The sequence below is a fragment of the Hermetia illucens genome, chromosome 4 (genome assembly GCF_905115235.1).
Source record: "Hermetia illucens chromosome 4, iHerIll2.2.curated.20191125, whole genome shotgun sequence".
In the NCBI taxonomy this organism is placed as follows: domain Eukaryota; kingdom Metazoa; phylum Arthropoda; class Insecta; order Diptera; family Stratiomyidae; genus Hermetia; species Hermetia illucens.
The window spans coordinates 75,679,466-75,704,970 of NC_051852.1; the positions used below are offsets into that span (position 1 = coordinate 75,679,466).

Sequence of the window (25,505 nt, forward strand, 5' to 3'; positions counted from 1 at the left end):
TACAATGAACGGGAGCAAGTTGGGCGGGGAGACACGATTAGCAACATAGTCAAAAGGAAAACCAAAAGAGGAGAAGACGAGTTCGGCAGGGAGTGAATCCGGGTGACTCACGAGACACACCCCGGTCCCTGTCACAGCGGAATGTGGAGAACCCTTCGGGAACTCAGAGTTCAATATGACATCGTCCAGCCAGCTCTCGAAGATACAGATGACATGGTGCTGCTGAGAAAAGTAATATCACATATATCATCCATCCATCTCTATAAGCTAGTAAGAGTTCTATGCGCGTTTTCGATTATAGGTGAGTATCCATGATGAATTTTTCCCACACAAGAAAAAAGGGAAAACAGACGAACTCAACAGACGGACGGACAAATAGACATTGAACTCATTTTAATAATTTTTTCTTATAAACGAAGCCTTAAAAAATAATGATTCTGGTGCGAGAGAGACGCTATTGCTCTCAATGATCTTTAACTTCAGAAAATGTTTTCATAATGTTTACTTAATCTGGCAAACAAGTCGGACACCGAAAGCACGGAGCTTCTGGTATGAAAGATTTTGTTTGTTTCTAATATAAGAATATTTGAACTATGCCATTTGTACGCGGTCCGTAATATATACGTATATTTAGCAAGTCAAACTACTACTAACATGATATTGATATTTAGTATTTTTGGTTGCAGTAAATTTAAACGGAAGAGACGAATTTGAGTTACTGTAACTTTACCATGCTTCATACTATAATCTGTATTACTGCAAGTTCTTATTTATCTAGGATAAATTTAAGAGCGGTTTCTAGTCAATTTCTCAAAAACATAGTAATATACTATTATTAACTTATGGATGACAACATATAGAGGTAGCTTCATGTTTTGTTCAGATTTTTCTGTAGAGTCGTTTCTGATAATGGGCCCGTTAAAGAAATCATCGCTTTCGGCTTCCCGAACTCCCCGCCTTTTCAACAAATATCAAAACTAAGAGTGTGTTCGAAAAGTATGAAAAACAATATTCCACCTCCTTTCTGTATCAGCACCCCCTTAAACTCAATATATAAAAATGTAACTTGCCGCATATATGGGCGCTTACAGTTGCCACCTTCTCACCAAATTTCGTCTCTGAGAAAAGTGCGTGTGACAGACAGACAGACAGATAGACAGACATTAATTTATTTAATAAGGTTTTGTTTGTAAAACAAAACCTTAAAAACTGGCTCGCCTTCGAAATCGGTTATTTTGTAAACATTTTTTTGTATTTGTGAATTCTTTGGACCGATAGGGAATTACTCTAAACTTCCTATAAATAAGAATCTGCGGCCATGAAACCAACGAAATTAAAAAAAGTCGCCATTCAAATACACACATAAGTAGCGTTCAGATTTCCTAAACTTCCTATTCGTGAGGGGCGGAGGTCAATTTTTAATACGCTTCTGGACCACTTGTGGATTTTATGTCATCCTCGCGGCTACGATGCCTTTGAATCGTAGCGTTATCTCCCAGAAATATTGTTAATAACCGACAATCTACTTGCATGATGGTACGCGATGAGCGCATATACAGACCAAATAAGAACCACTGAAACCCAGACTCCCGTCTCGCAGTCAGTTAACTTGAATTAATTTGAGTATCAGTTCAAAAGGCGCGATTCTGTTAAGATTGCCTCAGTTAAGTACGATCGTCCACAGCAGACATATCAACCCGGTCAGTGGCTACAGGCTCAAGAAGGGCAGTGCATTGTCCCCCGCAAAAGCTTCTAATTTCTGCAATTAGTCTGCTGTTGCTCTCAATCGTTTGTGGTGGCCTCAAAACTGTTATGCTTGTGATTATTTCAATGTACTCGCAGTTTGTGATTTCAAAATGAAGATTAATGTGACGATTTTCGCGATAATCGCGCTGGTGTGTATAGAAGCTGCGTTAGGATGCCCACGTGCTCCTAGGGATTTGCCTCATGGCCGCAGGAAGCGCGGCGATAACGGATATAAGCTGTCAATAGGAGATAATCCGTCAGGATATGTCCCGGGGAAGATTTACAATTGTAAGTTCCGAAGTTTTCACTTTTATTCTAGATAATGATTTAAATTGATATTAAATTTAAATGCTATATGATGCCTGTTTTCATTTGTTGTTAAAAACAAAATAAAAATAATGAAAAGAGACCGAACCTGCTGGTAAAATTCAGCCCACATTGGGCGCCACTTTGTTCCTTTCGAAAAGCCTTGATAGATGGTAAAACAAGAGACCTTAAAACTGCAAATTTGAATACAAATAATGAAAGACATTTTTGAAACGACCCATCAAAGATTCTACAGTAGGATCAGCACCGGTTTACTTTGAAATTGGGCAAAAGAAAATTTGAAGAAGTTTTTACTTATAGTGGGAATTTCACTTCCTTAATTAGAGAATTAGTATACGGTATAATGAGGACTTCTTAGTGCATCTGTTGAGGAAGAGTAGTTCGAGCAGCCGAGGCTGTCAAAATGACTTCAGCACTCTTATTTTTCTTGTTCTTTTACGTTTCGCTTTCTTTCTGGCCTTCACTTCGATTTATTTAAAAATATGAAAAACCCGAAAAGTAACCTTAGACTATTCTGGAGAATTTTTTTTAAAATCAAATATTTCAACGTAGAACCCCAGATATGTAGAAAATTCAATGGAATCCGCTTTAAAACCATTTAGTAGGCCCATAGTACTATATATCTATTCGCTTTAGACAATCAGACACATCCATGCCTGTTGCCGGAATTAGAGCTCAAGGCATGATGTCGAGATGACGAAACTAACTCCAATCACCTCCTTCATGGCACCGTTTTTAAAAATATGCGGATAAAGTAGGACACTTCAGTAAAACATCAAAGGTTTTCTTAGCGGCTTGGTACACAGCAAGTACCCTAGTGAAAATTAGCGTCATAAAAGAGATTTTTTGGAAAGAACTAGAGTATGTTTTCAATAGATTACTGAGAATAGTCCCAGTGTTGACAATCCCAGGCCTTTACATGCCACATTCAATTCAATTCAGAAAAAGTTCTAATTCTCGCGTACCGTGTGTTGAAATCTCCTTGTTGGTCATCAAAGGAAACCATGTTTAACGCCCCACTTTTGGTTTTGCCTGGAACAGGACTATCTGAAAAGGAAAAAGCGAGAGTTTCCTCCATTCCAGAGTTTACATCTGTGGACAATAAGACAATACTTAGTTTGGTTACATTATTCTTACCTTGTGAATTCTAGCAAGTTTTTATCTAGTTGCATTACTGGAAACAGGAGGCGTTTCGGTTGCTAACAAGCAATGCAAATTGATTCAGTTTCCCGCAATGGACCACGACATTTTCTCTTTGAATTTGACTTTGGGGAGTGAATTGCGGAAATTCGACTCTTTGATTTTCCCTGGGAGTCTCGGTTGGACCGCTACTTACTAAATCAATATTTTGTTCTTGTAGTAATGGCGTTTTAGAATTTGCGATGTATTAGTTCTAAATGTCTGAATTTTATGTTACCCTTAAACGCAACATCAAATATTTTGGGTAAATTCTTCTGCTCCTGCTATCTAAGTCTACAAGTGACCATCCACCACAATTTTCATCAACCGCTACTACGCATTTTCCATTTTATTTTAATACTAAATATTAAGATGGACCAATCCAACTCTTATTAGTTGAACATTCATATTTTCTTATCACTATTGACTCCTCTGACCAGTTGAACTGTTGCGGTCAAATTGCTGCTGAATTCACTGATAAGCAACAAGATGTTTTATATAAAATGTATTTAGCACATTCTCGACACAACGATTATTTTTCCAAACAGCTTTTCATTTAAATTCTGCAAAGGCAGCGGTTCATCGCAGATAAGAATCATCTTAATCTGACTAATTGCATGATGAAAACTGCTGACCTTGCATTTGATGATTGCTGCGTCTTTGTCAATGTAAGTATGACAAAACGAGGCGTGCACACATCATTTTATTATTCAGTCAAACCCGAATTAGTTTGGTGGCGCGAACCATATTAATATCGGGTAAACGAGAAAATTCATAACGTTTTCCTCAACTGACGCTATGCAGGCTCATGATATTGAGGCCCCTAATTGATTTAGGGGAATTTGTCACGCGCTGTTCAAGTTTAAATACTAAGATAAATGATGAGGTGATTCGTACAGGACCTTCACAAATTGTTATTTAAGCGGATAAATAGGTCCCGATATCATTCCGAGTGGATATAATTTTTTGCTTTATGGAACGGAATGAAATCAACAAATCTTTGTAAAACATATGGGAATATCTATGAGGTAAATTAATGGAATCTTCACGGAATTTGAATGCAAGTTACCAACTTCCACTCCATGCTGCCTAATCATTGGGCTCCATCAACCATCTTTAACATTTCTTTTTTGATTAAAACCAAACGGTGATTAGTAACAGGAAAGGATTAACACGAGTGCAATAATTTAAGCCATATTTATATATATTTGATAATACGCTTGAAATTAAGAATTAAGCTCGACCTACGCCACTAAACTAGCTTTGAAGGCGGCCTAGCTCTAAAACCTCATTTAAATCAAAAATTCCAAAAGCATGTTTAAGTCAATTGTAGAGGTCGCTGTTCTTGTTGGTTGGAATAAATTTCACATCTCCACCATGAAATTGTTATTCTAAGCCCATCCTTGTAAGTACAACGTTTTATTCATTCTCGTTTGCCAAAAGCTTCCTTTTTTAAGGTTTTGTGTAAACACAAATCGGTTTACTGTCTGTCTGTCTTTTTTTTTTTTTATGGATGGAGGTGGAAATCTTAGAAAGACACTGCCGCGCCAGGTTGCAGCAGCGTGTGGGATTCTCACCCACTAAAACCACCCCCACTTTCTCCTTTTTCCTTCCCCGCGGGACCGCCGCAAAGCATTACTTCGCGGGGTGGACTGCGCTTTACGCGACCACGCCTTCCGTTCTTCGCGTCCTCCTTGCGCGCTCCGTTCTTGCCAGTTCTTTTTGTATTTGTTTGATGGCGGTGTTCACCGCACACCAGTTTCCCTCCGATTTCAACATTTCCCCGACGATATTCTGCGGGCTTAGAGTGGTTTTCAGGGAGTTTTCCAGACTCCTCCTTTCTGAGAGAAATCGTGGACAGTGGAACATAACATGCTCCGGGTCCTCAGGTGTGCAACCACATTCAGGACACAAGGGAGAATCATCCAGCCTGAATTGGTGCAGGTACTTCCTGTAATCACCATGTCCTGACAGGAATTGCGTCAGATGGTAGTTAATCTCACCGTGTCGTCGCTGGATCCACTCTTCAATACGGGGAATCAAAGTGTGGGTCCAGCGACCCCTCTGCGAGTCATCCCACCGTTTCTGCCACTTTTCCAGCGACTCTCGCCTTGCCGCCTTTCGGCATTCTGTATCCTTTTCAAGAGGATTCATCTTCCTTGCCTCGTACAGGCAGCGTGTCTCACTTGCCAGAATGTCTATCGGGATCATTCCCGCAATAACACACGCTGCCTCGCTTGATATTGTTCTGAAGGCGCTGCACACCCTTAGCGCCACTAAGCGGTAAGTCATATTCACTCTCCTACGATTACTCTCACACGCTAATGCTTTCTCCCAAACTGGTGCCGCGTATAATAGTGTGGAGCGAACCACTCCGGCCACAAGTAATCTGCGACTGTACCTTGGACCTCCAATGTTAGGCATCATCCGCGCTAATGATACGCTGGTATTTGCCGCTTTCTCACAGGCATAGTCCAGATGTCCCCTGAAATTGATCTTAGCGTCAATCATCACCCCCAGGTATTTGATAACCGGCTTCGAAGTGATGACGTGACCACCAACGCGAATATTAATCGTATTCCTCTTCCTACGATTGGTAATCAAGACCGCCTCCGTCTTTTGTTCCGCAAGGTCAAGCTGAACCATCTCCAGCTACGCTTTTATGGCGCTAATGGTTTCGTTAGCGTACATTTCCACGTCTTCAGGTTCTTTCGCGACGACAACCACAGCTAGATCATCTGCGAAACCGATTATCGTGGCCTCCTTTGGCACGGGAAGGACAAGGACCCCATTGTACATGACGTTCCACAGGAGAGGACCCAACACTGAGCCCTGTGGTACTCCTGCGGTGACGGTGTACTGCTTGGATCCCTCATCCGTGTCGTACCACAGTGTCCTCTCCGAAAGGTAACTGTTGAGGAGCTTAGTCAAGTAACTAGGGACACCCGTGTTAGCCAGTGAACTTTTTATCCACTCCCAGCTTGCGGAATTGAACGCATTTTTGATGTCCAACGTCACTACGGCACAGCATTTTTTAGACGACATCGCGTCTCGAGCCAGCTTCAAAACAACGTCTACGGCGTCGATCGTTGAGTGGGCTTGACGAAATCCAAATTGTCGCTCCGATAGTCCATCCTTGTATTCAATGATAGGGAGCAGTCTGTTGTAGATGACCCTTTCGAGCATCTTTCCTGCCGTGTCGATAAGGCAAATCGGTCGGTATGATGATGGGTGTCCTGGGTGTTTATTCGGCTTCGGGAGCAACACTAGTTTTTGCCTCTTCCACCGATCGGGGAAACTTCCTTCTATCATGCATGTCTCAAACACGCTGATAAACCAGTCGGGTCTGGTCTTAACAGTGAGTTTAAGGGCTCTATTGGGAACAGCATCCAGACCGGGTGCTTTGTTATCACCAATTCTCCGGCAAATTTGCATAAGTTCCTCCTCAGTTACCGCAGGTATGGTGTAGACGTCCAGTGCTCGCTTGTGTTGTTTGCGCTCCCCTTTATCCGGGGGGAAGAGCGCCGTCACGATATCGAGCAGAAGATGCGGGCAGGTCAATTGTGGTGTTCGTCCTCTCATCTTCTTCATAACTATCGTGTACGCTGTTCCCCAGGGGCTCTGGTCTGCCTCTGTGCAAAGCTGCTTGAAGCATTCTCGCTTGCTGGTCCGTATAGCCTGCTTAAGCCTACCTCGAAGGTTCACATATGCTAGCCGTTTCTCGTCGAAGTCTGGTCTTGCTCTAGATCGTTGGCAGATCCTTCTAGCACGAAAACATGCATTCTGTAACACCGCGATCTCTTCATTCCACCAATAGTTTGAGCGCCTTTTTGCGAGAACTCGTCGCCTCGGCATAGCAGCGTCGCATGCTCTTGTTATGCGTCCCATCATTTGCTCTGCCTTTTCCGTAGCCGCACCACCGGGACATTGGCCTCCCAATAGCATCTCTATGAATGCATCCTCCTCAAGCCCCTTCACGGACCAGCCCCGGCTTCCAGCCTCACGGGGACACGCATCGACGCATGGCCCATATTCGATCTGGAGGAAAATCGCCTGGTGGTCGCTGTGAGTATAATGCTCACTGACAAACCATGTCATTCTCCTCGCCAATGTGGTACTCACATATGTCAGATCGACTATTGAGCCCGACCCTGTCCCACGAAAAGTGGAAACGTTTCCCGTGTTGGCAAGCACCAAATCTAGCTCCGCGAAAGCCTCGAGCAGGATACGGCCCCTGGTGTTCGTAGTGCGACTGCCCCAATCCACGGCCCACGCGTTGAAATCACCAGCTATGATCTTGGGGTTTCGACTTCTTGCATCCGAGACTAGCATACCTAGCATTCCTTCGAATTCTGTTATCGTCGCGCTTGGTGGAGCATAGCAACTATATATATAGATGCCAGCTATTTTTGCCCTGACGAATCCAACTTCTGGAAACTTCATCACTTCTTGAATGGCCTGATTTCCACACGCCCATATTGCCGCCTTGCCAGTTTCATCTGCAGTCCAGGCACCGCTCTTATTGTTGCGATAGGGCTCGCTGATTATGGCAGCTTCGATTCCCTTCTCATAGATGGTCTGCGAGAGAAGGTCTTGCGCTGCCTCGCAGTGGTTGAGGTTGATTTGTATCAACCTCATTTTTTTACTGCATTCAAGGCTCGCCTAAACACTGGGCATCTGCTGCTGCCTGCAACGTGCCGACAGTCGACGCCCTTTTTTTCCTTGCAGAACATGCATTCAGGCTCAGCCTTGCATTCCCTGAACATATGGCCTTCTCCCCCACATTTTCTGCAACATTTTGACCTGTCACAGTCACCGGTGCATTTCGCCGCTATGTGGCCGAATTCCAGGCATCTAAAGCAGCGCTTAAGGGATACCTGCTCCCTGAGTCGGCAAACGACCCAACCTATTTTTACTTTCCCAGCCGCCAGCAGTTTGAACGCTGCTTCAGTTGGTAAGCTTATAGTTGCCGTTTGCGTGCCTCCGTACGCCTTCCTCAGTCCCCTGATTGCGGAATCTTGCAAGCCAAGTGGTCCGAACTGCTTTTCTAGGGCGTCACGGATATCCTCCTTGGTCGTAATTTCGTCAATGTCCTTGCATTCTATGACAAGCTCTGTCTGTCTGTCTGTCCATCTGTCTGTCTGTCTGTCTGTCCGTCACACGCATTTTTCTTGGAGACGGTTATAGCGATTGACACCAAATTTGGTAGAAAGGTGGGAACTGTGAACACTCACGCATACAGTGAATTACATCCTTTTACGTCGAGTTTAAGGGGAGGTCCCCATACATGCAAAAGGGGGGTGTAAAATTTTTTTCATCAAATATAGCCATGTGGGGTATCAAATTAAAGATCTCGATTAGTACTTTTCAAAGCCGGTATTAGTTTTGACATTCGTTGGAAGGGTGGGGAGCGCGGGGAGTTGAAAGTGATCACTTCTTTAAGGGGGCCATTCTCAGAAACTACTAAACCGAAAAATCTGAAGAAAATCAAGAAGCTGCCACTATATGGTGCCTGGGCTCCGAAATACCTTGCATGCCGATATCTGTTTAAATAAAGTTAATAATAGTATATTACTACAATTTTTTGTAATTGGTTAGAAACCCCCCTTAAGTTCATCCTAGTACCATGAAATTTTGCAGTGATATAGGCTATAATATAGAGCATGATCTTACCAAGTTTGGTGGAAATCCCACTATTACTAACACTGCTTCTTTGAAAATTGAAGACTATGAATGTCAATATCACCCGAAAGTGGATACTCTCACATAATATATGGATATATTACGTGCTACGTACTAAGAAATACACAAAACCTTTCGTAACTGAAGCGTCCAGCTTCCGGTTTCCCGACTTGTTAAGATTTTCCGTAAAACAAAACCTTATTAAAATCGATTCAATGTCTGTCTGCCTGCCTGTCTGTCACACTCACTTTTCTCCAAAACGGCTAAACCGATCAAAATGAAATTTGGTGGACAGATGGGAACTATGAAATCCCACGCATACATTGAGTGACATAGGGGCTCCTCCTACATGCATTCATTCCAAATTTTTTTTCACCGGATACAATCGTGTAGGGTATCAAATGAATGGTCTTGATTTGTACTTTCCGAAATTGATTAGTTTTGGCATGAATTGCGTGCGTGAATAAGGAGTCAAAATGTGCGCACTTCAAGTGAGACAGGACTCATTTTCGGAAACTACCCAACCTAAAAATCCGCAAAAAAAAAATCAGGTTGGTGCGCTTATATGAAATCTAGGCCCCAAAATATGTCCCATTCCGATATCTGGTCAAATAAACTTACCAATAGTATATATATAATAGAATCGCCTCTGATAATCAGGTGAGAGTTAACACTGAAGGCATCCACAACACAACCCTCCGCGACACCTATAAGAGGGAAATGGATGCCGCAATAACCGCAGTCAACAGAGGGCCTGGAGATGAAGCATCAACAAATGATCTTCACAACCACCTGAAGAACACTATTGTTGATACGGCCACAAAGATACTTGGCCCCAGCCGCAAAAGGAGTCGGAACGGCTGGTTTGGCGATGTATGTAAGCTAACAACGGAACGGAAGAATGCCGCATACCGAGTAATGTTGCATTCTCAAAGAACGCCGGCACGCGCAGAGACTTATCACGTACTCCGTCGAGCGGAGAACCGACTTCACAGACGGAAAAAGGAAGCCTGGAAGAACCCACAAGTCTGTGAACTAGGAAAATACAGGGAGCAACCGCACCAGGCGCGCAAGTTTTACCAATAAGTCAGCAGGATGAAGCCTTATACACCACGATGCTCATCCTGCCGAGACAAAGAGGGAAATCTGATTTCCGACAGAATGGGCATATTGGAGCGATGGGCTGAGTACTTTGATGAGCTACTGAACAACCAGAACATCAGCGAGTTGAAGGTCCCGCCAACTGAAACACTGCCACCGCCAAGTATAGAGAAACAGTCCGTGCAATTCATCGGCTTAAAAATCATAAGTCGCCAGGAGTCAATGGTGGTTCATCAATTTGTGCTCAAGGTATGGGACAGCGAATCAATGTCTGACGATTGGCAACGAGGGATTATCTGTCTCATACATAAAAAGGGAGATATCACACAGTGCAGCAATTATAGAGGTATCACGTTGCTGAGTACCATCTATAAGATCTTCTCCTCTATCTTGCTAGGCCGGATAGCCCCATACGCCCAGAACATCATTGGCCCATACCAAAGAGGCTTCATTGCAGGCAAATCAGCAACAGATCAGATTTTCTCTCTGCAGGAAGCGATGGAAAAACTGTTGGTATATGGACAACAGTCACACCATCTGTTCACCGACTTTAAAGCCGCCAGTGATAGCATGGCCAGGGTAAAACTGTACACGGCCATGAGAGAATTCGGTATCCCGACGAAATTAATAAGACTGACTTGGCTGATCCTGACCAATGTGCGAAGCCAGATAAAAGCAACAGGATCATTATCAAGACTATTCGACATCAACAACGGTCTACGACAAGGGGATGCCCTATCATGCGTCCTCTTTAACCTGGCCCTCGAGAAAGTGATCCGTGATGCTGAGGTAAATGCAAGAGGTACGATCCTCTTTAAGTCCACCCAACTACTGGCCTATGCTGACGATATCGACATCATGAGGAGAACTACACGAGACGTACAAACTGTCTTCATCCAGATCGAGCAGGCGGTGGATGGCGCGAGATCTTGGGCTGCACATAAATGAACAAAAGCAGCACCGAAAACCAATCAATCAACAACATCGAACCACACTGGTCAAAAAGGAAGAATAAAGATAGGAGAATACAACTTTGAGATCGTTGATAATTTCTTCTATCTAGGGTCGAAAATCAGAACCGATAACAGCTACGATGATGAAATCTGCGCACGGTTTTTGTCAGCCAACCGAGCCTATTTCCGCTTATAAAATTTGTTCCGCTCGAAACGTCTCAACATAGGGTCAAAGCTCTTACTGTACAAGACAATGACCTTGCCTCATGTATTCTTCGGAGACCTGGGTTCTTAGCAAGAAGAATTGCGAACTCTTGGCCGCGTTCGAGAGAAGAATCCTCCGTAGAATTTTTGGCCCCCTACATGAGAAGGGACGATTCCGTAGCCTACATAACGACGAAATCTATGAGCGATACCATGACCGTCCGGCTGTGGATAAAATCCGGCTCAATAGGTTACAGTGGGTGGATCACTTAATCCGTATGGATGAGGATGATCCAGCCCGGAAAGTCTATAAGGGCAATATCTATGGTAGAAAAAGAAGACGAGGCAGACCCTGCCTAAGATGGAGCGATGGCGTACATCAGGACGCCAGACAGCTTTTAGGGATATCGACTTGGTGGACCTCGGCGCAAAACCGGGATGTCTTCCTTATTAAGGCAGGCCTAGATCGGATACTGGTTGTTGCGCCGTTGTTTTAGTGTCAAAGTTAAATTCCGTTCAAGAAGAATCTAATGGCATTTGAGAATAATATTAAACTCAGAGTGTGAAGCGTATGAGGTTGACTATTATCAATACAGGGGTTTCCATCAAATAATTTATTTAAATCGCTTTCTAAAAAATAGAGGTCAATGGCATTTTTAGCTATGTGACACCGAGCTGTCGTCACTTGTCGCTCCTCACATCTTTTTCTTCAGCCTTTGTCCCGTTCACAAGCGGGGTCGGCTCGTCGTGGTCGGTTTCGCATTTTATCAAATGCCTGATCAGGATGTAATCCCCATCCAGCGTATCAAGCTGGATGGGGATTTAAAGGCCACCATTGTTTCGGCGGACTTCCTTACCATTGGCTTTGATGTTCAGACCAATATTGAAAATCTTCTCGTTTGTGCAAAACACCTTCAACAAGCAAGCAATAGCGACTAGACGAATCATTCAGCGAGCGTTCGCCAGCCTTGTATTAATATTAATAAACTTGAATGCTATGACTGTAATAGAGGAATGGATGATCCACAAAGGATCATCCTCAGTCTCGTTTTTAAATATTCGACGGCTTAGCCCCTATATCCTCATTAGTGCCAATGAAAAGATAGGAAATGTCTTCTACTTTATCTCTAGTGGCATGGCAACGAAAACAAGCTGCATATTGCCCTAACCGCTAAATATAACATGACAACAAATTATCCTCTTACATTCTTCCATTATGAATTCTATCAAGTGTCGCCGAATGCGACACGTTCGCAGGCTTTTTGCAAATCTGAGAATATTACCTCTATTGAAAAAAAACCTTTCCGCAGTATCTTCTTAATAGATCTGAGGATGCCCCGCAACTACATATGAAACGCGCGGACATCTCCTCCAGTTCCTCACACTGGATACATATAGCCGACCCCAACTTCTTCCATATAACATTTTAAGCATATACCAGGGTGCTTAATACCCCCCCCCTTAAAGGACAATAAGAATGTCACTACTTCACAAAAATTTTCGCCTGAAGTCAAATTTCTCCACTGGGTTACGTTAATTCTCGCAACTTCATTTTTAAACTATGTATGGTACATATGGCGGTAGCTGGCTTAACTTTAAGTTCTGACCCTCAAGACTCCCGAAGACCTTAATATCTACATCAGGAACATTTCGCGAAGCCGATCAAGTTTCAGCAGCGGCTTGTTGTAGTTTATTGGGGGGAGCCGCAGCTCCGAGCACTCAGGCCATTGTTCGGCCCATTGTACTATCCCCGTAAATCGCCTATTCAATGGCTTCCCGCCTACGACGTTCCCAGGCTTTAGCGAATCTGAGAAAATTCTCCAGAGGCAGAGAGTGCAGATTCTTCATTGTAGAAAACCTTGCCAACGTGTCTTCGTCTGAGATCTGAGGATGCCGGGCAGCTGCATAAAAAGCGCAGGGTCGTCTCCTCCTTCTCCTCACATTGGCTGCACACAGCCGAAACCACTACTCCAATCTTTTCAATATGATAATTTAAGGAGCAGTGTCCCGTTAAAAGTCCTACTAGGGTTTTCATGTCCCACTTCTTAAGGGACAACAAAAATGTCGCTCTAGTGGCCCTAGGCTCTATCGCAAGGACTTTCGCCTTTCGGCAATAATCCAAATTTCTCCACTCGGCTGCGTGAATCCTTGCAATTTCACCCTTCAGAGAAGACTTGACCGTAGATGGTCGGATTCCAAGAGCTGGTTCTGGCCCCACCATTGTGGATCCAGACCCTCGGCGAGCTAGTCTGTCACCCTCCTCATTACGAGCGATGTTTGAGTGCCCCGGCATCCACATCAGGAATATTTCGTTCAGTTGGCCAAGTTTCAGCAGCACCTGGTGACAACTCCACACCAACTGGCTTGATATGTCGTTGCCGTTTAGAGCTGATAATGCCGCCCGACTGTCGGAACAGATTCGAATGGTGCGACCCCCCCACTTTTGTCGCAGACATTCTTTTGCTGCCAATGAAATGACATATATCTCCGCCTGGAATATGGTCGTCATTTTTCCAAGGAATCGGGCCAGTTCTATAATCGAATTCTCCGAGAACATCCCTAAGTCCGATCCGATTATTTTTATTAAATCTGTAAATCTTTTCAGGTTATGGCCATTTGTCGACCATTCTTCTCTTTCGGTGATTCCGACAATGTACGTCTTTTCAAAGACGAATCTGGAAACCATATGATCGGTGGGCATCAGGGCTACCGAATGTTTTTAAGGAATTTTCAGAAAGACGCATTACCGCAAAGTTCAGTCTTGGCCATCAGACGATGAATGCATACATCAAAATGGGTTTTATTATAGATGTATACATCCAGTATATCCGTTTGAGTGAAAGTCCCCAGGTCTTACCTTCTTACATACCGCATTCCTATAGCCCCAGAGCAATCGGCAGGATTTCTGTTATTGTTCCTGGATTTGGTGCTTCCACGTTAACTTGGAGTCTTGGAGCTGAATTTCCGCCCCTGCTAAGGTGGGTAGCTTATAGCTACTCCACCTGATGTTCCTAGTGAACATAACTAGTCCAGTCTTCCTAGCGTTCACCGTGAGTCCATTGCGGAGGCACCAGCTGTGGATTTCATGCAGAGTTGCATTCAAGCGGTTACATACTGTGTGATCTACTATTCTTTCTAGTCCTTTTAGCAGAAAGGACGTTAGACTGATCGGTCGGAAGCATTTTGCGTCTGTGTAGGTGGGTTTTCCTGGTTTGGGAATAAAAAACACCTTTATATCACGCCATTTAATTGGAAAATAAACGTGTGCTAGGCATGCGCGATATATATTCCAAATATGTAGACCCAGGGCATCCATTCCCTCTATTACTAGCGCAGGAATGATGCCATCCGGACATGCAGACTTGTATCTATGGAACGAGTTAAATGCTCATTTTACTCGCTCCAGTGATACTACCTTCATCATCATCATCAACGGCGCAACAACCGGTATCCGTTCTTGGCCTGCCTTAATAAGGAACTCCAGACATCCCGGTTTTGCGCCGAGGTCCACCAATTGAATATCCCTAAAAGCTGTCTGGCGTCCTGACCTACGCCATCGTTCCATCTTAGGCAGGGTCTGCCTCGTCTTCTTTTTCTACCATAGATATTGCCCTTATAGACTTTCCGGGCTGGATCATCCTCATCCATACGGATTAAGTGACCCACCCACCGTCACCTGTTGAGCCGGATTTTATCCACAACCGGACGGTCATGGTATCGCTCATAGATTTCGTCGTTATGTAGCCTACGGAATCGTCCATCCTCATGTAGGGGGCCGTTCTGATTTTCGACCCTAGATAGGAGAAATTATCAAAGGTCTCAAAGTTGTATTCTCCTATCCTTATTTTGATGATGTTGGCTGGTTGGTTTTCGGTGCTGACGTTGCCACTATATATTTTGTCTTGCCTTCATTGATGTGCAGCCCAAGATATCGCCTCAATGGCCGCCTGCTCGATCTGGATGAAGGCAGTTTGTACGTCTCGGGTGATTCTTCCCATGATGTCGATATCGTCAGTATAGGCCAGTTGTTGGGCGGACTTAAAGAGGATCGTACCTCTTGCATTTACATCCGCATCACGGATCACTTTCTCGAGGGCAGGTTAAAGAGGACGCATGATAGGGCATCCCCTTGTCGTAGACCGTTGTTGATGTCGAATGGTCTTGAAAGTGATCCTGCTGCTTTTATCTGGCTTCGCACATTGGTCAGAGTCCACGTAGTGAGTCTTATTAATTTCGTCGGGATACCGAATTCTGTCATGGCCGTGTACAGTTTTACCCAGGCTATGCTATCATAGGCGGCTTTAAAATCGATGAATAGATGGTGCAACTGTTGTCCATATTCCAACAGTTTTTCTATCGCTTCCTGCAGAGAGAAAATCTGATCTGTTGCTGATTTGCCTGCAGTGAAGCCTCTTTGGTATGCGCCAATGATGTTCTGGGCGTATGGGGCTATCCGGCCTAGCAAGATAGAGGAGAAGATCTTATAGATGGTACTCAGCAACGTGATACCTCTATAATTGCTGCACTGTGTGATATCTCCCTTTTTATGTATGAGACAGATAATGCCTCAATACCAATCGTCGGTTGCTCCCTGTACTTTTCTAGTTCACAGACTTGTTGGTTCTTCCAGGCTTCCTTTTTCTGTCTGTGAAGTCGCTTCTCCGCTCGACGGAGTTCGTGATGAGTCTCTGCGCGAGCCCGCGTTCTTTGAGAATGCAACAACTCCATTCCGTTGCTAGCTTACATTCATCGTCAAACCAGCCATTCCGACTCTTTTTGCGGTTGGGGCCAAGTGTGCTTGTGGCCGTATCAATGATAACGTTCTTCAGGTGATTGTGAAGATCATTTGTTGATGCTTCATCTCGAGGTCCTCTGTTGACTGTGGTTATTGCGGCATCCATTTCCCTCTTATAGGTGGCGCGGAGGAAAATGTTGTTAATGGCTTCAGTGTTAACTCTCACCTGATTGTCAGAGGGGATTCTGGGTAGTGTTGTTATTCGAGCTCGGAACACCATGCCAACGAGATAGTAATCCGAGTCTATATTGGTACCCCTATATGTTCTGACATTCATCAAGGCTGAGAGGTGGCGGCGTTCGATTAACACGTGGGCGATTTGATTGAAAGTGGTTCCGTCTGGAGAGTTCCATGTATGTTTGTGGACCGCTTTCCGCGCAAACCAGGTACTTCCAGTAATCATTTCGTGTGACCCTGCTAATTAAATAATCGGCAGTCCGTTATCATTTGTATTTTCGTGTAAGCTATGCCAGCGTATCGCGGGAATACGGGCTCCTTCTCTACTTGGCTGTTAAAATCCCCAAGTATGATTTTAATATCATATCTGGGACAGGCGTCGAGTTTTCGCTCAACTGCCTCGTAGAAGGTATCCTTCTCCGACTCTGCAGTCTCCTCTGTAGGGGCGTGAACATTAATGAGGCTTATATTTCTAAACTTGCCTCGCAAGCGCAGAGTGCATAGCCGTTCGCTTATGTTTTCAAAGCCGATAACAGCAGGTTTCATTTTTTGGCTGACTAAGAAACCTACTCCGAGCACACTGTTTACTGTATGGCCACTATAATATATAGTGTAGTGGCTGTTCTCCAGGAAACCAGTCCCGGTCCAACGCATCTCTTGTAACGCTGTTACATCAGCCCTATATTGGGACAGGGTATCGGCTAGTTGCTCATCAGCTTCATCTCTGTACAGGGAGCGCACGTTCCACGGGAAAATGCGTAAATCGTTATTCCGTTGTCGTTGCCGGGTTCGTCGTTGTGTAATCCGTCCAATCCGAGACTCCTGTTATGGCTTCGTAACAAGTTGTTTTGCGTGTAGGGTTGTCAGCCCTACCCAACCCCTAACCTGGAGAACCAGTTGGTACAATTTGTCCCGTTTTTAGACGCGGGAGACTCGAGACTCGTCTGCAGCTTTTCGTTAAGAAAGAGCTCCCAGCGGTCACCACGTGGAGGTGTAGACAGGGTTTGGTAGTAAAGCTGTTGGTGTTGGTTCAGCAGGCGTTTCCCAGGTTTTATACTCCATCGTGGGTGCCAATCCACGTTTCGCCCTGGGACCTATACTACCCTTTGACCAACCTTTGATACTACTTTGCATGCCAGTCTCTCAGTTGAGGGCTGTATGCACCTTTTGGCCCCGAGAATAGATTTCGGATGCTGCCTGGGAAGTGCAATTCAAGCAAATTGTTTTCCGTTTCTTCATCGCTTTCTGTGTACCTCCCGTTCTGTAAACGTAAATAACCCAGTTTCTGGCTGAGTTCTTTAACTAGCTTCAGCTTTGAGGTTGCGTCAAGAGAGCTAGTCTCTTCGCAAAAGCGTCTCCATGATGATCGTTTAGGCGAGCTTATGCTCTTCTTTAGAGCCTTCGGTGCCTCTTTATAGCGATTCTAGCTAGCGCCTGAATCACAGTTCAGAGCACGATTGAGGAGCATCCTTGTCGTTCTCTTTTGCTTTGCCAAATCGGAGTTCCACCATGGTGTTTTACCCTTCTTTGGCATCTTGTGTGGACAGCTTTCTTCGAAAGCTTCTCCCATGCTAGTTGTGATCATCTGGCTTGTCTTCTCAATTCCAGTAATGGATTTGATGCGCTTCCCACGAATCGTGACTCGGGCGCCCAATTCTATTGATTGGGAGATGTATAACATCACCCAATCTGTCTTCCGCGGATTCCGAAATGGAGTGGGAGGGAGTGGATCCATGCCCATTACGAAATCAATGCGTCTGTGATCCGAGAGTGTGATATCGTTTGATACTCTCCACTCTCCGATCAGAGCCACGATGTCAGGAGATACCACCGTGATGTCGATGACCTATCGCCTGACCACGTTGAAGAAAGTGCATTCATTACCCAAATTAAGGATCTGCAAATCGGTTCCTACTAGGTACTCCAGTAGTCTCAATCCTCTTGTATTGATGTTCGAACTTCCCAAGCATATGTGGTGAGCGTTGACATCACATCTTGCTATTACCCCCATACCTCTACTTTTAGCATATTGGTTAGCTCTGATGAATGCTCCATTGGGAACGTCTTCGGCGTCATAGGGAAAATATGCAAAGCACCACAATATCTCTTTATCTCCCTGTTGACTTTTTATGGTTAACTTAGCCGATGTGGTGTCGCCACTACATAGGTCGTTAACCAAAGTAGCCTGAAAATCTTTTGAGACTACCATGCAGGAGCGGGTTCGATCGCTTCCATTGGCATACAATACGTCAGCATGCTGGAAGTTTAGGCCCCTGACTACCCCACCAACAACTCACGGTTCTTGTATGAGGTATATAAATATCTTGCAGCTATTGATCCGACGACTGATAAGGTCAGTCACCGCTTTACAATGCTGCAAATTTATTTGGGAAATGTGGCACCTCATCTAGGTTTCAGATGAAGATGTCGAGGGCTGCATGCCCCTGCAATGGTTTTAGGAGCCGACATTTGTAACGTGTCGGTCTCTAGCCCATAGTACAACCAGCAGCCCAATTTTTCTCGAACCTTCTTAACATCGGATTCGGGAACGCCGATAGTGAGAAAAGTTCCCGGCCTATCGGCTCACTCTCCTGTTTTGCTGCCTAACAGCAACCAGGTGGAAGTGTTGAGGTTGTTCTGCACACGAAGTTGTTCCAGAACCCCAGCACCTCTTCTGGTAGCCAGAGGAAGCACTTTTTGATCGATGGAAACTCAGAGACCCTTTTCAAGGTTAGTCGCGCACCCTCCCACACATCATTGAGGGAGGAGCAGTACTGCCTGAGCCACTCGTTCGGGTCTTCGTCGGCAAAGTTCAACCGTAACATTTTACGGTGTACACCTACCGACTCAAAGCAAAGCTTAATGGCTTCCTGCGGATGCAGTCCCTACAGCTAGGAGGAGTTTCCTGCTAAGCTGTTCGCACTGCTCAGTATCGTAGCCGGATGGATTAGAGTCGTCATACAGGACCCATCCATCGGCTTTGATAGCCTTGGCTGCAAATGAAGGCCTAGCCGTGGCCGGCCGAGTCCTCTTTGCTACCTTTTGTGTCGAAGAGTTAGGATCGTCCGAGGACGGCTGCCACTTCGGTTTCCCCGTAGCCGCAGGTGCCCCGAACGCTCGTCCCCCCACAACCTTGGCACAGCTCTTGGGTTTGCGTTGCTCGGAGGCGGTTTGCCCGAAGGTTGTTGGCTGTCCGTGGAAAGGTGCTTACGCATGGGCAAGACTTCAGCCTCAACAGGTGGCGCCGATTGAGCCCTGGGGTCAGGAGTGCTGACAGAAGGGGCCTGCTTCGGCTCGTCCGTTAAGGACTGGCTCCCAATTAGATTGGTTCCCACCTAAGTGGAGGATTTGAGTCTAGACTCAGGTTCTCCGATGAGAGGTTGCCCCTTCACTCGGGGTTGGATCGTCACGATCGAGGTTTAATTGTGTTTGCTTAACAAGTGTATGTTTGTGTTTTTTTGTTTTTTCATAATTAGCTGCCATCGCCTCAATTTTATCGGGGAAAGTAAGTCGATCTCGGCGAAGCCCCTTTTTGCCGAGACAAGACTAGTTGAGACCTGGGGTCTCATCTTAACCCCTGTGATCATTCAGCCCTCGGAATGGTAGTCACACCTTGGCTTGGGGTTTTGATTACCGCTTGGCTTCAGGTGTCACCTCCCGTTTTCTGGAGGATCTTCCTCACTTAGCTGCCTCACCATGACAGGGTAGGTAATCGTCGAGGGAGAATATTATCACTTAGCGGTGGTAACATTCAGATATATTTTGTCAATAAAATGACAAATGTCTCGCAACGATCATTGGGGCGCCATCAAGAAAGCTCTTTTCTCGGGTGCCACACAAGTCGTCGGCCACAAGACCTGGTTGACTACAGAATCTTGAAAGCGAGTTCCGATTCCGTTCGAAATCCCGGAAAGTTCAGCGTAGTGTGCGCCGCGACAAAAGTTGTTATTTCGCTGGTCAAGGAAGTGGAAGATGTTGCAAATCGCAGTGATTTCAAAAGCATCTGCCGCATCATGAAAGAAATTGCATATGGTCGGTGGTCCCGTAACGGACTTTAACAATCGATTCCTGAAACGAGCAGCTGTACACGTTGAAAGAACACTTCACCACGTTTCTTAACCGGATGATATCCGATGAAGTTCGATCTTTTGTGGATGAAATGGTTAGTCACTCTAACATGCAAATATAGATTATTCCTCCGAGAAGAAGAAATCATCTCGGCCATCAATGCACTCAAACAGAGTAAAGCCGCTGGGCTCGATGGTCTCTCTACAGAGTTATTGTTCGTTGTGCCTTCAGTTTCTGCAGATCTGCTCCTTCCTTTCTATATGGAAATCCAAGCTATTTCCCAAAGAATAGGAGAAAGGGGTGATCGTTAAGATTCCAAAGAAGTTAACCGGTCTTGAGTGTGACAATTGGAGGGCTATCTGCGCACTCCTGTCGTCGTAAAGAAGCTGGTTTCCACTCCTGATCCTTCTGCATTCATCCCATCTACACCCTGCGAACCATTTTGCAACAATGTGCAAAGTTTAAAGTTTAGGGACACCGTGAAGAAACTAATAGCTATCATCAGAGCGACATATGATGGCGCAAAATGTTACGTGCTGCACCGAAGTAAAATCTCGGAGGATATTGAGATCCAAAACGAGGTCCGCCGGGGTTGCATCTTGTCACCGATATTATTTCTTCTTGTTCTTCATACTGCTCTATCCGAAGGATTTGGAGGAGTTTAACGAACAATGGTATCTTTTTTTAAACACCTTAATTACGTTGATGAGATCTGTTTGCACTTTCATCACGTCATGGACTTTGGCCATATTGCTCTTTATTTGGAAAAAGAGGCAAGTATATTTGGACTAAAAATAAACACTAACAAAACCAAAGTTCTCAGTCTGACGGGTCATCGCACTCTCCCTATCTGCATTAATGGGTAGAGCATGGAAGGCGTAGATCAATTCATATATCTAGAAAACGTGGTTTCTGCCGACGGTGACACCGAACTAGATACTCGTTTGTTCTGCTTTATCTGCCCTATCTAAAATCTAGCAATGCAATTATCTCAACTGAGACTGTTCTCTGCTATTTGTTTCTATATGGGAGTAGCACACGGAAAGTGGCCTTCACTGGCACTCTAAAGCTCCAAGCTTTCGCCAACCCCTGTCATAATTGGAGTACGCTGGCCTGAGGTGAGGCGGTTGTGATGGCAGCCCTTCAGTATCCATATCCTTGATAGTTTCCTTCCCAAACATCTTTAATTTTCCAAAGACACGAGATCGCAGATGTTGTGTTAAGGGAATCCCAAGCCTGATTGCCTTCTTCTTTCTTTAAAATAGCATGGTGATGGTTCTTAGACCATTGCAACTAAATTCGGAGAAAGTCAACCCAGGCATAGTTCCAATCGGAAAGTAAAAATAAAGTACAAGTAATTGCGCTTTTCACCCAGTTGAAAACACATCCGAAAACTCTTGCTAGTTTCTGGCGATTTGTTTCAGTTCTCTAGTTAGTTCGCCCTCTAATTATGCTTTTACATCTTAGTAAAGACTTAGTAAAAGAGCAATAACAAATGGGTAATTAGTGTTGTGGAAAACTGCGTCCCTGCTACTGATGCTTAGAAAAGTAACTTGACCTCAAGGACACCACCGTCCCTACTATTCAAGCAGTTCATTTGAATGAAAGCTTAACGTATCAAAGAAGTAACTATGTCTCTATCATTTCAGTATTTCTTTACGGTGCACGTACCCATAACAAAATTCAACAGTTCACCCACTTCAAGCTAACCGCCGAGGCAGCCAATGGATCCAAACGTCCAACAGTAGCTTCTCCACGCAGAGTCGGTCGTTTCCAGCTATTTGGTGACTCTTTGGCCAAGTTTAACGAGGAATGTATTAACACAGTCTCCGAAGTTGATGATCTACCAAAAACTGAAATTCAAGTAATGTGGGTTGCTCCAGAGACAGGATCGGGATGTGTTGCTCTATCGGCCATGATTTACGAAAATGCGCAGTCATGGTACTCAGACGACGGTGAATTGACAAAAGTTATTTGCGAGAAAAAGTTGGAGAAAGAGGAAGCCAAGAAGGAATGCTGCGCCTGTGATGAGGCGAAATATAGCGTGAGTAGTTTTTTCGATGCATGAAGTTATCAAATCAAATATATACATTGGAGAATTAGTTTGTTTTCGAAGGAATCTGGTCAAATGAAACCCACCCCAAGGATTACCCCTTCGCTATTTGGCTAACGCACTTCTCTGATGTCGTCGGAGCATCGCATGAATCGAACTTTTCATTTTGGGGCGAAAATCATATCGCTACTGATGGCTTCCGCTCATTAGCCGAATGGGGTTCGCCTAGCGCTCTAGAAGCTGAACTACGAACCTATGGTCCACGCCTGAGGACGCTTATAAAAGCAGCTGGATTATGGTACCCCGACGTCAATACAAATACTTCATCCCATTTTCGTGTTGATAGAAAGCACCACAAGGTTTCGTTGGTATCAATGTTTGGTGAGTTTTTCTGCTTTCATTAAAAGAAACATAAATAAGATATGAGCATTTCAGGTCCTTCTCCGGATTGGGTGGTTGGTGTAAGTGGACTGGATTTGTGTTTGGAGGACTGTTCATGGAAAGACTCTCTTGATTTGGATCTGTTCCCATGGGATTCTGGAACTGATAGCGGTATTTCTTATATGGTTTGTAATCATTTGTCTTTCAGCTTTGACTGAGTGTCAGGTAAATACTATCAAATTCTAACTATAGTCACCCAATCTTGAGACAATTCCACGTGAAAAAATGTACCGTATCACTACTATGTACCCAGAAGATCCACGAGCTCCATTTTACAATCCTAACTCAGACAAGATGACACCATTGGCAAAACTTTACATTCGGCGAGAAAAAGTTATTCCCCGCTCTTGTGATGAAGAATTTTTGGAAGCTTTACAGCTTGACGTTGCCGAGAACACTGAAGATCAGGATGTGAGACGTACGAGCATTACCTGGTCTAAAATCCATAATATACCTAACCAACCAACTGTTTACTGTTTCAGCGGAATGCGCTGTAACCGAATATACAGCCTGGACACCATGTTCTGTCTCTTGTGGTAAGGGATTACGGAAGCGTACACGTCAATATGTAAATCCGGAAAAGGCAAAGATGGCTTCTTGCAACCGACAACTGATTTCCAAGGAGATGTGTGTTGCCCCTGTGCCAGAATGCGAGTATGTTTTTTCGAAGAGCTTTTATGCCGAAATTTCAACATTTGCATTTTACAGAAATCAGGAATCTGACGACGATGAGGGCGAGAACTTAGCCAAGAGTCAGTTATTAGTTGGCGATAATGGTGAAGGGATTGGAGTTTGTAGAACAAATCCATGGTCGGATTGGTCAGAGTGTTCAAACACATGTGGGATAGGCATCACAATGCGTACTCGAACTTTTGTCAATCATTTGGGTCGAAAGAAATGTCCACATGTTACGATTGTGGAGAAACAAAAGTGTATGAAGCCAGATTGCACCTTCGAGAAGGAAGAACTTCCTGATCCTATGTGTCCAGTAACAATCTGGAGTGACTGGAGTCCATGCAGTGCAACTTGTGGTAAGGGGGTAACAATTCGAAGACGTCTCTTGAAAGTTGACCCGGAAATGGAAAAGACCTGTTCTGAGCGTCTTGACCTGTTCCAACAACGAGAATGTACTGTTAAGGAATCTTGCAGGCTAGATAATCAATCAAAGCAAGGTAAAGATTATCGCATTGCGTTCGCCTATTTCACATAAGCCCGTCCAAATTGTCATACGTCTTTGCTTTAAAAATTACAGAAATCTGCTCTGAATTACCTGAGATCGGCCCTTGCCGCGGATCATTTAAAAGGTTTGCATACAATCAACAAACGAATACTTGTGAAGAATTCATGTATGGAGGATGCCGAGGAAGTCGAAATAATTTCCTAACAAATGATGACTGTATGCAAACATGCTCCCGAAAAGATAGTAAAATACTCGTAAATAGCATAAAAATTATCTGATGTTAACTTTGCCTCTCTCCCAATCTAGACGATGATAGTCAATCGACCAGACCACCAGCTCTAGTTGGCCGCGCCCCTCAACAGCCTGACCGTCGAAGGGGCGAACCTGTTGATTGCCAGGTGTCCATGTGGTCGGAGTGGTCTTTGTGCAGCGCAAGTTGCGGTCCAGGAATTAGAACAAGAACAAGACAAATCTTTCGACGGCCACGCAACGGCGGGTTACCTTGCCCAAGGACACATCAACGTCAAAAATGTGAGGGCGATTGCAGTAACGCTTGAAAGTTACGCACCCTTGATAAATGTTAAGGATTACACTCCATAATTCAAAATTATATACTTTTAAAACTGATCCGTTGCCAAAGTTAAAATGCATATTGAATAAAATTCAAGAATAAAAAATTTCAATTTTAAGGTTTGTCTTGCGCATTTTATTCGGAATTTATTGTAACAACTAACTATATAGCTATATTAAAAACTTAAATGATTGGTGAAATCGACGTTAAAGGACCTCGCTCAAATATTGAAGCTGCCGAAGTTTTCCGTCGTCACCTGTTTGCTTGCCTCTTCGCTAGTGAATATAGGAGGGGGTTCCTTTGAACACTTCAGTCCGTCACATGTTATTTAACAAAGACTTCACCTGGGTCCCGCACCGGAACCTCAAAAGCAGGCATGGCACATCACGCATAACTGCTGAAATATAACATGCGAGCTAAGGTTGGAAATTAAAACAAAACAAGTCGGGAAACCGGAAGCTGGGCGCTTCAGGTATGAAAGGTTTTGTTTGCTTCTCCTGTGAGTATATTTGAGTGTAGAACTATCCCATTTGTACGTAGCCCGTTAAGAAAATGTATTTAGCATATCAGATTTAGTATTTCGGGTTGTAAATATTCACGGTAAAGACAATTTTGAGCTATTGTAACTTTCTTACTAATAGTATGATTTTGATCAAACTTGGAGATAATATGCTTCATATTATATTTTATACTACTAAAAACTTTTATAACTCTGAGATAAACTTAAGGGGGGTTTTACTCAATTTTCCCAAAAATATGGTAATATACTATTATTAACTTAATTTGAACAAATATCGATATGGAGAGTATTTTGAGGCCTGGGCACCATATAAAGGCAGCTTCATGATTTTTTTCAAATTTTTCGGTTGGGTAGTTTCTGAGAATGGCTCCATTAAAGAAATCACCACTTTCCACCCCTCCCACTCCCCGCCTTTTCAACAAATCTCAAAACTAAGACCGGCTTCGAAAAGTACTAATCGAGACCTTTCATTTGATACCCCACATGACTATATTTGGTGAAAAAAAAT

General features: G+C 44.2%; 1 protein-coding gene across 2 annotated transcripts; it reads left to right on the plus strand.

The window, feature by feature from the left end:
• The first annotated feature begins 1,638 nt into the window (after nucleotides 1-1,638).
• Nucleotides 1,639-24,595, plus strand: LOC119655174 (spondin-1). Of its 2 annotated transcripts, XM_038060925.1 has the most exons (9): nucleotides 1,641-2,034; nucleotides 21,882-22,276; nucleotides 22,336-22,666; nucleotides 22,721-22,851; nucleotides 22,919-23,144; nucleotides 23,209-23,380; nucleotides 23,435-23,898; nucleotides 23,979-24,149; nucleotides 24,213-24,589. In XM_038060925.1, the coding sequence occupies exons 1-9, from the start codon at nucleotides 1,857-1,859 to the stop codon at nucleotides 24,461-24,463; spliced, it is 2,319 nt and encodes a 772-aa protein (XP_037916853.1). In that variant the 5' UTR covers nucleotides 1,641-1,856; the 3' UTR covers nucleotides 24,464-24,589. The 2 variants fall into 2 exon arrangements, with proteins under 2 accessions (XP_037916852.1, XP_037916853.1); XM_038060924.1 differs by having other exon boundaries at nucleotides 1,639-2,034; nucleotides 23,209-23,898; nucleotides 24,213-24,595.
• The last annotated feature ends 910 nt before the right edge of the window (nucleotides 24,596-25,505 follow it).

Coding starts and splice junctions, on each gene's coding strand:
- LOC119655174 (XM_038060924.1), top strand. CDS start 1,857: ATGAAGATTAATGTGACGATTTTCGCGATAATCGCGCTGGTGTGTATA. Junction 22,667..22,720: donor TTCGTTGGTATCAATGTTTG/GTGAGTTTTTCT, acceptor TGAGCATTTCAG/GTCCTTCTCCGGATTGGGTG. Junction 23,145..23,208: donor TGAAGATCAGGATGTGAGAC/GTACGAGCATTA, acceptor TTACTGTTTCAG/CGGAATGCGCTGTAACCGAA.